The sequence below is a fragment of the Coturnix japonica genome, chromosome 22, assembly GCF_054131305.1.
Source record: "Coturnix japonica strain WE chromosome 22, WE-NBRP24, whole genome shotgun sequence".
In the NCBI taxonomy this organism is placed as follows: Eukaryota; Metazoa; Chordata; class Aves; order Galliformes; family Phasianidae; genus Coturnix; species Coturnix japonica.
In genome coordinates, this window is record NC_140684.1 from 4,081,143 (window position 1) to 4,092,667 (window position 11,525).

General features: G+C 57.8%; 1 protein-coding gene across 1 annotated transcript; it reads left to right on the forward strand.

The window, feature by feature from the left end:
* Window positions 1–155: 155 nt before the first annotated feature.
* TBX2 (T-box transcription factor 2) lies at window positions 156–9,598 on the forward strand. Its single transcript, XM_015880757.3, has 7 exons — window positions 156–1,303; window positions 1,691–1,958; window positions 3,826–3,972; window positions 5,046–5,122; window positions 5,200–5,369; window positions 6,876–7,486; window positions 8,193–9,598. The coding sequence occupies exons 1-7, from the start codon at window positions 939–941 to the stop codon at window positions 8,637–8,639; spliced, it is 2,085 nt and encodes a 694-aa protein (XP_015736243.2). The 5' UTR covers window positions 156–938; the 3' UTR covers window positions 8,640–9,598.
* Window positions 9,599–11,525: the final 1,927 nt, after the last annotated feature.

Below are 11,525 nucleotides of genomic sequence, written 5' to 3' on the forward strand. Positions count from 1 at the left end.
CTTCTTCCCGTCCTCCCTCCCCCCCCCTCCTCCCCCCCCCTCCTCTCCTCCCCGCGCCCGGAGCTTGGCCGGAGCTGTCAAAACCACGCCTATGCAGATCCACAATTGGTCTGAAACGCGTAAAATCAGCAATCAAGGGGGCTTGGCTCATTAGCGGGCGGATCAGAGCAGGAAGGACATGTGAGATAGTCACAGTTTTACAGAGATCACGACAAGATCCGACCGTTCCCCACTCCGGCTCCTCGAGCCATGAGCGGCGCTCGGCCGAACCGCGGAGCGCTCAGCGGTGCGGAGCCCTCCGGGGCGCAGTCGGAGCCCGCGGGGGTGTGAGCGGTGCGGCCCTCACTCCCTCCCTCCCTCCCTCCCCGACCGCCGTTCCGCTCCGCTCCGGCGCCGCTTCAGTGCCGGGAAGGACTTCTCCGAAAGGGTTTCGCCCCCGCTCGCTTCTCCCTTCGCCGCAACAACAACAACAAAAAAAAAGAAGGACGTAACTCTCTGCCCTCCGCAGACCGGGAGTCCCAGGAGCCGGGAGCTGCCTTGTTTTGTTTTCTTTTTTCTTTTATTTTTTTTTTTCATTCTTATTTTTTTTTCTTTTATTTTTTAATATATATATATATATTTTTCCCCCCACATTTTATTCCGCTGTTTTTCACTTTATTGGGGTGTTTTTTCTTTTTTTCCTTGTGTGCGTCGTTGGGTTTGTGGGGTATTTTTCTATCAATTTTTGCTGTCCGTTTTCCCTTCCTCTTCCAGTGCGAATTCACTGGGCGGGAGAGAGGAGAAAAAGAATAGAAATAAACAAGCCGAACCGCACACCCCTTTTTGATTCTTGTTCTTATTATCGGGGTTCTTTTTTGTTGTTGTTGTTATTATATATATTTTTTTTTTTTTAAGAAAAGGGAAACCCTCTTTTTTCTCCTGGATTTGTGGATGCACCGATGAGAGATCCAGCCTTCCCAGGGACTGCCATGGCTTACCACCCCTTCCACGCTCCCCGGCCGGCCGATTTCCCTATGTCTGCTTTCCTCGCCGCCGCTCAGCCCTCCTTTTTCCCCGCTCTGGCTCTGCCCCCGGCGGCTTTGGCCAAGCCCATGCCGGACCCGGGGCTGGCCGGGGCGGCCGAGGCCGGGCTGCACGTCTCGGCTCTGGGCCACCACCACCAGGCAGCCCATCTGCGCTCCCTTAAGAGCCTGGAGCCCGAGGAGGAGGTAGAGGACGACCCCAAAGTGACGCTGGAAGCCAAAGAGCTTTGGGACCAATTCCACAAACTGGGCACCGAGATGGTGATCACCAAATCCGGGAGGTAAGAACCGAGATTTTTTTACATGTATTTCGCTTCCCCCCCCCCTCGCCCCCCCTCCTCCTTCGCCCCCGTTCCCCATAATTATGCGCGATCCCAAATTAAATCTGTGCGCGCTCATTGAGCACCGCCGTATTTATTTACATCGCTCTCTGCCGTCTCTCGCTGCCAAATTTTCCCCACCCCCGGCCCCGGTTCCGGGAGGGAGACCCTAAAGAAGCTCAGAGAAAAAAGGATTCGCGTTTTCTTTTCTACCCCTTCATTCTCTCAATGGGACTCGGAGATTTTTACCCAAGCGCTGAGCACCCCTCGGGCCGGGGTTGGGCCGGGGGCGTGGGGGGACGCGGCCGTCGATGGTCGCTCTCTGCAGCGCTGCGTGTCTCTCCGCAGGAGGATGTTCCCCCCATTCAAGGTGCGAGTGAGCGGCCTGGACAAGAAGGCCAAATACATTTTGCTCATGGATATAGTTGCGGCCGACGACTGCCGGTATAAATTCCACAACTCCCGCTGGATGGTGGCCGGGAAGGCCGACCCGGAGATGCCCAAACGCATGTACATCCACCCCGACAGCCCGGCCACCGGCGAGCAGTGGATGGCCAAACCCGTTGCCTTTCACAAACTCAAGCTCACCAACAACATCTCGGACAAACACGGCTTTGTAAGTGTGACCGCGGGGCAGAGCGGCCCGGCTCCGTCCGGGAGCAGCGGCCGGGATTTAGCGGCCCCTTCCCGGCGTCGCGCCGCGTTGAGGTCCCCGCTCCTCTCCGGGGGATAATGAGGCCGAGCTGCGGGAGGCCGGGCCGGAGAGACGGCGGGGACGGCCCCGATGGAGCGGCCGGGCTGTGGCAGTGTGATAGGGCAGGAATGGGCCGGGAAGTCACCTCGGTCCGGGCCGGGCGGTGCGGGGCCGGAGGTGGCACCTGTGCGGGGTTTGTGCGGTGGGAGCGGAGCCAAAGAGGTTGGCAGCGGCCGCTCCACACCGGCTGTGCTTGGAAGGCTCCCGAACGCCTCTATTTCCTTATTGATCACATCCGCATCACCTTCCGGAGGGAGAAAAATAGAAAGAAAGAAAAAAAATAAATAAAATAACCCACCAAAGCAAAATAATAATAATATTAAAGAGAGAGAGGGAAAAGGAAAGAAATGCAGCAATCGAAGCCAGCCGTCTTCGGAGGAGAGCAGAAAGAGGGACCACAACTCGATCCTGAGGGGAAAAATACCAGCGGGCGGCGGGGTGAGATGGGGGGCAACGGGGCCGAACACTGAGCTCATACGGGGCCGGCGGCACCGAACCCCCCAGAAGGGACAGTCGGGGACAGCGGCCACGAGAAACTTTTCTCTCTTTCTGATCTTTTCGTACAATTTAGAGAGGAAACGGTGTGTTGGATAAATCGAACACCGCACGGCTATTTAGAGACAGCGAAGGGAATCGATAGAGAGGCTCGGAAATTGCTTTCTTCTTATTATATATTTGGATCGTGGGGAAAAAGCGGTTCGGTTCGGCTCTCGGTCCGACTCTCACATGGAAAGATTTCAGCGCCGTCTGAGCTGCGGGTGTAGGCAATGTCCATCTGCTCGGGGAGGGAGGAGGATTTGGGTAAAGGACCGCTGCTCCGAGAGCCCGAACGAGGCGTTTTTGCACTATTTTCACGCTAAATCCCTCCTAGATGATATCGGTGTCCTCGCGACCCGACAGCCCCTCAGCAGGTGATTATTGCCGGGCTTAAAAAAAAAAGGAGGATGTTGTTGTTTTGGTTTTTATTGCCTTCTAAAACGAAATGAAGTGATAATTATTCGGTGGTTTCGGACAACAATCACAGCAGATTTCGCCGTTGCCCGACCCGAAGCGGAGCGGGGAGAGCCGCGCTGCGGCCCGAACTCCGCACGTCGGGAATTATCGTCGCGTTTGATTGAGGGAAGAACCGAAGGGACAGAACTGGGAACTGCCCCAGGGGCTGAAAATGGCGTTGATTTGTTTAAAACAGGGAAAGGCTGAGTTGGGGTGACAGAAGGGTTTGGATACCTGGACGGGGAAAGAAGTCCGACCGCTCCCGGCGCCGCTCTGAGCCGCGCGTTGCTTTGCGCGATGCGATGCGCTTCGTTTGGGGTTTTTTAGTGGAGGGTTGGTGGGTTTTTTTTGGTAGAAGGGGGTTTAAAATTAATTTTTTAAAGGAAAAAAAAAAAAAAGACAAGAACAAAGGACGGAAATGTTAAAAGAGGCTGAAAATACGTGGCAAATTCACCTGGCGTTGTCAGGGCGGTGATAAATCGGGGGGATCCCTGAGCGCTGCTTTCTTGCTGTGCCTTCCCCCTGACCTCCTTCTTTGAGGGCAGATCGGGCCATGGCACCAACGAAAAAAGAGATCTCCCTCTCTGGCAGCTGCTGCCGTTCTCTCCTCACTGTGAATTCGGAGGTTTCTTTTTCTTTTTCTTTTTTATTTTCCTGGGGAGAAATGAAGGGTTTTGCAGTGAGGTGGTGGCGGTGGGGCTGACCGCGGGTTCTTCTCTCTCTCCCCCCACCCCAGACCATCCTGAACTCCATGCACAAATACCAGCCCCGCTTCCACATCGTGCGGGCCAACGACATCCTCAAGCTGCCCTACAGCACCTTCCGCACCTACGTGTTCCCCGAGACCGACTTCATCGCCGTCACCGCCTACCAGAACGACAAGGTAGGGCCGGCAGCACCCGACCCCAACCCCTGTACCGATCCTCAGCCCCACACACCAACCTGAACTCCTACACCCCAACCCCTGCCCCTTTTTGGGTCTGTTTTCACGATGCTGCCCAACGCCAGTGGCTGCTGACAGAACATTTTGGGCAGAGTGGCAAAAAGGCAGCAACGGGAGAATGGTTGGAGCCCAAATCCTCAAAGCAGGCACTCTCCATATTACCATCATTATTATCACTGTAGCAATGGTTCCTGTTATTAATTTCGCCCTGGGCTCAGTAGCACCTTCCCTGCACGGGTGGCCTCATACAGAAGATGCCACGGAAGAGCCAAAAAATCAGAGCTGGAGAAGCCCATTTCAGTCACCTTCTGTGATTTAGCGATTGTCACCCATTGAGCCGTGGGGGGGGGAGCGGCCCCTCCGAGGGCTCCATGCGCGCGTGTGTGCCTTAACCCAAAAGCTGACCCCCACCTCCCCCCCCCCCCGGCTGCTGATGCTAATTGACAGCTCTGTCTGAGGGTCCTGGTGGGCTTGTTTCCCTCGTAAAGTTTATGACGAAGAGTCACAATCGATTAACGAGCACTCTGTCTGCCCGCCCGCCGCACGCTGCCTGCCGGTGGGCTCCGTCGGGCGGGTGGGGGCCCCGTCGGGCCGGGCCATGCATTTTTAAAGCGTCCCTCTCGGGGCCGTGTTTCAGAGCCATGCATTATTGAGCGCCCTAATGTCGCCGGCCCCAGCAGCCCGTCGCGGAGAGGGATAAGAATAGCTTTTAACCAGCGCAGCGCGGCTCAGTCGCCATCTTCCCTCCGGGGGGCCGTGAAAAATAACTTCCTATCATTAAGACGCTATTAATAATTCAGGCGAAACCTCAGCATCATTTTTAATAAAGCATGTGCTGTGTTAAAGCGGGGACGCGGTGCGTTTCGCAACGTGTGCCTCGCACCCCCGCCCGGCCGCGACCCCCCGATGGCCCCGAGGGGACGGACGGGTCTGAGGGCGCCGCGCGGGCGGGCAGGGGGCGCCGGGATGGGGGGGATGCAAGGAGTCAGTCGCTTCTCTTCGCGTCCCCGCAGATCACGCAGCTGAAAATCGATAACAATCCCTTCGCCAAAGGTTTTCGGGACACGGGCAACGGCCGTCGGGAGAAGAGGTAAGGGTGGCTCTGCGCCCCGCTCCGCGCCCGCGGAGGTCTCCGCGGAGGGCTGAGCCGCTTCTCCCCTTGCGCAGGAAGCAGCTCTCGCTGCCATCGCTGCGGATGTACGAGGAGCCCTGCAAACCCGACAGAGACGGCGGCGAATCAGACGCGTCCTCCTGCGAACCATCGGCGGTGCGCGACGCTCTGCACTCCCCCGTGGGCCCCCTCCCCAGCCCCCTGCGCCTGAAGGGCAGCGGCAGAGGTAACGCGGCCCCACTCCCCCCACATCGCTTTGTCCGCGCCGTCGGGGCTGAGCACACACCGCGGCCCCACTCCCTCTCCTGACGGCGCCTGCACGGGGTGGGTTGGATTGGGTGGGAGTGGGGGAGCAGCTCCCAAATGATCACCAGTTTCAGGGCGTTCTCAGGGTCCGCTGTTAGTGGGGGGAACCAGCAAAATGCCTCCACTGTTGTGGCTGCAGCACTTGTAGGGAAAAGCCGTGGATGGGCACAGAGGGGATGAAGGGCTGCAAGGACAGGAACAGCCCCAGCAGATGCAAATGGCATTCACGGTTTGCAACATTTTCCTGTTTATACACCGGTGTAAACAGGGAGCATTGGTGGGCAGGCCCTGTGCTGAGCTGCTGTAAGGCCTCGCTCTGCCTTTCATAGCCAGGGCAAGGCTTCCCACCCCCCTCAAGAAATTCATACATTTACAAGGGAAAATAATGCTGGAACACCAGGCCTCAGAGCTGGGCAATGAAAATAACCCAACAGTTCCCACGTTGTGGTTTTTAGATGCAGGACTTTGTCTCGCCGCGCTGTCCATCCGCTGCTTTCAACTTCCCACCAACCCAATTCCCTGCAAACCTTCATCAAAACCACAGCCTCCCTCCTCCCCCCGTCCAGGGCTGAGCTGCTGGGAGGCTTTATGACACCCTCTCTTTTTTCAGTGGGTTCTCAGTAGGTTCTCCCTGGCCTCAACCCGTCGGCACCAGGGGCTTCTGCTGGGCACAGGCTGCGGCCGTGCCGGATGGGCACCATGAGGCTCCCACCATCTCATGCCCACCACCATCCCCTCGCCTCAATTCCCCCTTCCTCCGAGAGCGAGATACCCATTTTAAAAGAAACTAAATTAAATTAAAATCTCCTATAGCAAAGACAGAAGTGAATATTTCCCCTGAAGCTCCCTCCTTCGCATCACCCAAGCCGTGCGTTCAGAGTGTATCCACAGAGCACTATTGAACAGCCTGGCGTAATTAAATCTGTACAGTCCCACTCCTCAGCACTGTCCCGTGTTCTCCATCTCTCACCCCACCGCCCGCTTTGGGTTCACAGCTGATGGGAGCGATGCTGGAGCCTCCAGCAAACGTGTTTTTCCTGTTTGGCAGAGCAATGGGGCTGTTGCTGTTAATCCCTGCAAACCCCCATGATGACCACAGCAGGAGAGCACATTTGGTCCCTTCCAACTCCATTCCATGATTCCTTGATTTCTACTTTCTAATTTAATGAAGTTCTCCTATTAATTGCAATGGGGCTTTACCTCTGCCAGATTTCCCTAGCTTGGGGACAATCAACTGCAGGCTCTCTCTGATCTCTCCATCCCTTTGCAGGCGAGATACTGTGATTCTACAAGTCTATGATTTCTGCCTTCCCATTTAACCAAGCTCTCCCACTAATAGTGATGGAGTTTTACCTCTGCCACGTTTCCCCATGGCAAGGTCTGTTGACCCTCTCGTTGCCTCTCTGACCTCTCCATCCTTTTGCAGAGGAGAAGCCGGGGGCTGACAGCGATGCAGAGGTGGAGAAGGTGCCCGAGGAGCGGCCAGTGGGTGGCAGCCCTGGTGGGGAGGATACATCACCCCGTGGCAGCCCACGGTGCCCCAACGAGCAAAGCAAGGAGAGGCGCAGCCCGGAGAAAGCCAAGGATGGAGCATCCCCGGGGGACGGCCCCGGTGAGGGTCTGTTTGGAGCACGGGGCATGGAAAAGGACAAAGTGGAAGGGAGGAGGAAAGAGCCGGAGCAGGGCAAGAAGGACGCAGAAGGAATCGGGCTCGGCAAGGAGGCCTTTGCCCCACTGATGGTGCACACGGACAGCCCCCCGCACCTGAGCGCCGGGCACCTGCAGAGCCTCGCACTCTCTGGGCTCCATGGGCAGCAGTTCTTCAGCCCGCTGGGTGCCGGGCAGCCCCTTTTCATCCACCCAGGACAGTTTGCCATGGCCCCTGGGGCTTTCTCCGCTATGGGCATGGGACATTTGCTGGCCTCAGTGACCGGCGGCAGCAGCCTGGAGAATGGGGCCCTCTCATCCGCCCCAGGTGCAGCGGGAACAGCCACCCCCTTCCCATTCCACCTCTCCCAGCACATGCTGGCCTCTCAGGTAAGCACCCACCCTTGGCCCTATCCCCATCCCCATTGTGCTGAAGACCTCCTGTGTTCTTCCACCAAATCCCTGAAATCAGCCAAGTGCATTGGGGCGCAGACACATAGAGTGGCCCCAGTGTGGCTCTCATGGAGCCTTCCCCAGCCCACGGGGACAGGCAGTGACACCAATTGTGGTGTGACATGGGCAGGATGTGGGGGGATGCTCAGAATGGAGGTCCCAGAGCTGATTTAAGGAGGAATTCTGATTTATCTGTGGTTCCACCATGGGCAGGGCAGTGTGAGGAGTCTCTGCCTGCTGTCCCCATCCAGCACTCCTCAAGCTCCCCCCCAGCCCCACGGCACCAACAGCTCTGTTGTGTCCCTGTGCTAAAATGCACAAAGATACCTTGAACTCACCTCATTTCTTGATGTGACCCAACAACGGGTTGATACCAGTTGATACCAGTGATACCATGCAGACAAGCATCGGTACCGAGCTCTCATGGAGGCCAGTCCCCATTGCTGCCCTATAGCACAGTGCCTCTGGCAGGTCTCAGAGAGAGCCCCATGCCTGACAGCATGTGCTCGGTTGGCAGACAGGTGTCCCCAGCCGTACCCACCCAACAGCAGGGATATCCCATGCTGCATTCACATTACTTCTGCTTTTCCACCGGGCAGGCACCGTGCAGCTCTCACCTCTCCCCTCTCTCCTCTCTCCGCAGGGAATCCCGATGCCCACTTTCGGCGGCCTCTTCCCCTACCCCTACACCTACATGGCAGCAGCAGCAGCAGCCGCCTCGGCCATGCCGGCCACCAGCGCAGCCGCCGCCGCCGCCGCCGGGCCGCTGTCCCGCAATCCGTTCCTGAGCAGCAGCCGCCCCCGCCTGCGTTTCAGCCCCTACCAGCTCCCGGTCAGCATCCCGCCCAGCACCAACCTGCTCACCACCGGCCTCCCCTCCAGCCTCAACCCCGGCTCCGAGGGCTCCAAGGCGGGCAGCAGCCGCGAGCCCAGCCCCATCCCCGACGTGCACAAAGCCCAGCGCCCCGCTGCCTCCCCCCCAAAAGGTTCCCTGAAGGAATCTCTCAACGAACTGCAGAACATCCAGAGACTGGTGAGCGGGTTGGAGAGCCAGCGGGATCTGTCGCCCGGCAGGGAGTCCCCCAAGTGACCGACGGGGGCAGGCAGCGCACCCGCCCCCCCCCCCCCCGGGGCTGAGAAGCACTGGTCTTTTGTACAGCACAGTATAAATATTTATTAAAGGTGGGGGCGGATGGGGAGAGGGCTCTCCTAAATAGCCGCCCCCCAACCCCTCCACCCTTAGTTCCACCCCCCATCCCTGCTCCCCGCCGCGGGGCACGGGGCCGCCCTACGTGCGCTGTTGGAAGGGGCGGGCGGAGCGGCCGTGGGGCTGAGACCTCCGTGCAAAGGGTGTTTGTGGGGAGGGGAGGGGGGGGCGAGGTAAAACTAAAACACAAAGGAAAAGAAGAAGAGAAGCATGGAATGGAGCCGCCTTGGAGCTGCGCTGCCGCCGCCACGCAGGGAGCGAGCGGCAGGGCAGATATTTATGAAATAAATGGTAATTTGTGTAAATAAGCTATAAGGATCCCAGAATATGCAAATTGGTATTAATTTATTCAGAGTTGTACATTGGTGTGTACATAATATTTAGAGTTTAACTCATCGCATTTAAGTTTTTGTTTTTTCCTTTTACATGAACATATATATTGTAAATGCAAACTATTTAGCTCTTTGTGATTGAAGGAGATATTGGTTTCTTTAACCGTGTTTAAAATATTGTTTATCCCTCCTGCTCTCCAGGACAATCAGTGCCACCGGTACCGCAATGTTTGGAGTCATTGGAACCAAGAGTTCAATTCTTTAATGGGCTTTTGCAAGGAAATCATCATAATAATAATTAATAATAATAATAACAAATCGAATCCAAAATGTAGGAAAATGTCCCTCCAGAGCGGGGTATGCAGAATGCAGGAATAAACCTCAGGTTTTTATTTTTCACTCCAGAACAAAGCAAAACAACAACAATAAAAGAAGAAGTATAATAAATCTAAATATCACAGGACTGTGCTCTATATTTGTTTTAAAATAAAAAGATACAATGATTTGAAACGTGCTGGTCGTTCAGGCGTCCCTCTGTTTGGTTCCATTCCCTTCTCGCGTCTTTCAATGTAAAAATACACAGAGAAGCACTGCCGGCTCCTGATTCATTCCCGGTGCTGCGGTGGGATCACGCCCAGAGCCGAACCGCCCCGTCGGGGCCGCCCCGTCCGCAGGTGCGCAGAGCTCCGTTCCCCGCAGCGGCGGCGGAAGGGCCGCTCTTTCCCCACAGTTCTCCCGACCCCAGCACGGAGCCGCGACCCCTGCCTACCCCAACGGAAACCCGACCGACGGAAACCCCCGACGTGCACACGCAGCGCTGGGAGGCGCTTCGGTGCTTCGATGCTTCGGTGCTTCGGTCCCTGTCCCAGCCGCAGGTGCGCAGCGCGGAGCTGCCTGTCCGCGTAAACTCTGCGGGAAGGCACCGGCACCGCCGCGCCGTCGGGGATGGTTCCGCGGGTCGCCCCCCACTCCCGGCCCCGGCGGCCCTTTTCTTCACCAATTACCCTTCTGCGGCGCCGGGGAAGATTTACGGCCCGCGGAGGAACACGGGCTGCTCAGCGCCGTGCGCGGGGCTCCCTCTGGCGGTATCGCCGCGCTCCTCCGTGCCCGGCCCCATAGGGGCGCTCCCCCCGGCGCTGCCCCGACCCCTAATGGCGGTGCGGGGTGGCGGGGGGGGGTCAGGGGGGAAGGAGGGGTTTGGGCCGGGCTCCCCGACGGCGGGAGAGGAGCGCTGCTCCCGGCTGAGCACCGCGGTTGTTTCTGCTGGGAGAGGGGTGGAGTGTGTCAGAATGGGAACGGCTTCAACAAGGGGAGGCCCTAAAAGAGGGTTGGTGGGATTATTTCCGGATAAACACAGCTCCTGAGGAGCATCTAACGGGCTCTGGTTTTAACGGGGATGCACGTTGGGGTCTCGCTGTCTTGGGGGCAGCCTAGGCTGGGGGATACAGGAGTTTAAATGGATCAAATGCCATTTCATTGGTGGGGTGGGGGTTAATGATCCCTGCAGAGGTGGTGACAGTGATCTGGGGATGATCTTCAGCTCTACATGGAGGTGGGAGTAGAGTGTGCAGGAGCTGAGCTGCTCTACGCCCCCCCACCATGGCCAAACCCAGGTGTGAGGAACCCACATCACTCACATTGCAGTAGGATCATGCTGTGACACAGAAGGTTTCTTTGGTTCCAGCTGAGGTTCTTACCCACACCACCGGCCTGGAACAACCCTGCCCTGTTCCATTTGTCCCAGGGGCCAAACCTGGGCAGGGATTTGGGAATGGGATACAAACCCAGCGTGGTTCTGCTGCCCTGTATGTGTTATCCCAGCACCATCACACTCCTAAACACATTGGGTCCACATTGTGTGGCTGCAGGGGACAGGGTGGCAGCACCCATAGTGCTGCTAAGTTGAGAGGATGAGGGGGAACATCGCTTTTGGTCACTGCTCTGTGGGGTTTGTAGGATTTCACCACTTCCACGGGCCACCCCTGCAGCCCCATCCTTGGCACCGAGGGGATCACTGTGTCCCGATGCAGGGGGGTCTTTTTGTGCCATCCCGGCGCCCGCCAGCCGGGCGCGCAGCCCCGCGGCAGCCACAATGCGCAGTGTCCCCCAGCCACCCCCCCCCCCCCAGCTCCCAATTAGGCTCCGCTCGCTCCGCTGCGCTCACGGCCCCATAGCCCCAATTACCCGCGGGGTCGCCGCTCTGTCTACCGGCCCCGATGGCGGGGAGAGGCACAAAGGGCAGCGCCGAAGCCTCCGCTGGGCTCCACTGCGCACCCTCAGCCCCACCAGCGCAGGGCTCTGCGCACCCGCGCACCTGTGCTCCGTGCGGGATGCGCCCCGACGACAATCCTCGGTCCCGCACCTGCGGCCGTAAGCGATATACGGGGCAGCACCCGGTGCCAGCTCGCTCTGTGCTGCCCCTGTTTGTCTGGGGAAG

Coding starts and splice junctions, on each gene's coding strand:
- TBX2 (XM_015880757.3), top strand. CDS start 939: ATGAGAGATCCAGCCTTCCCAGGGACTGCCATGGCTTACCACCCCTTC. Junction 3,973..5,045: donor CCGCCTACCAGAACGACAAG/GTAGGGCCGGCA, acceptor GCGTCCCCGCAG/ATCACGCAGCTGAAAATCGA. Junction 5,370..6,875: donor CCTGAAGGGCAGCGGCAGAG/GTAACGCGGCCC, acceptor ATCCTTTTGCAG/AGGAGAAGCCGGGGGCTGAC.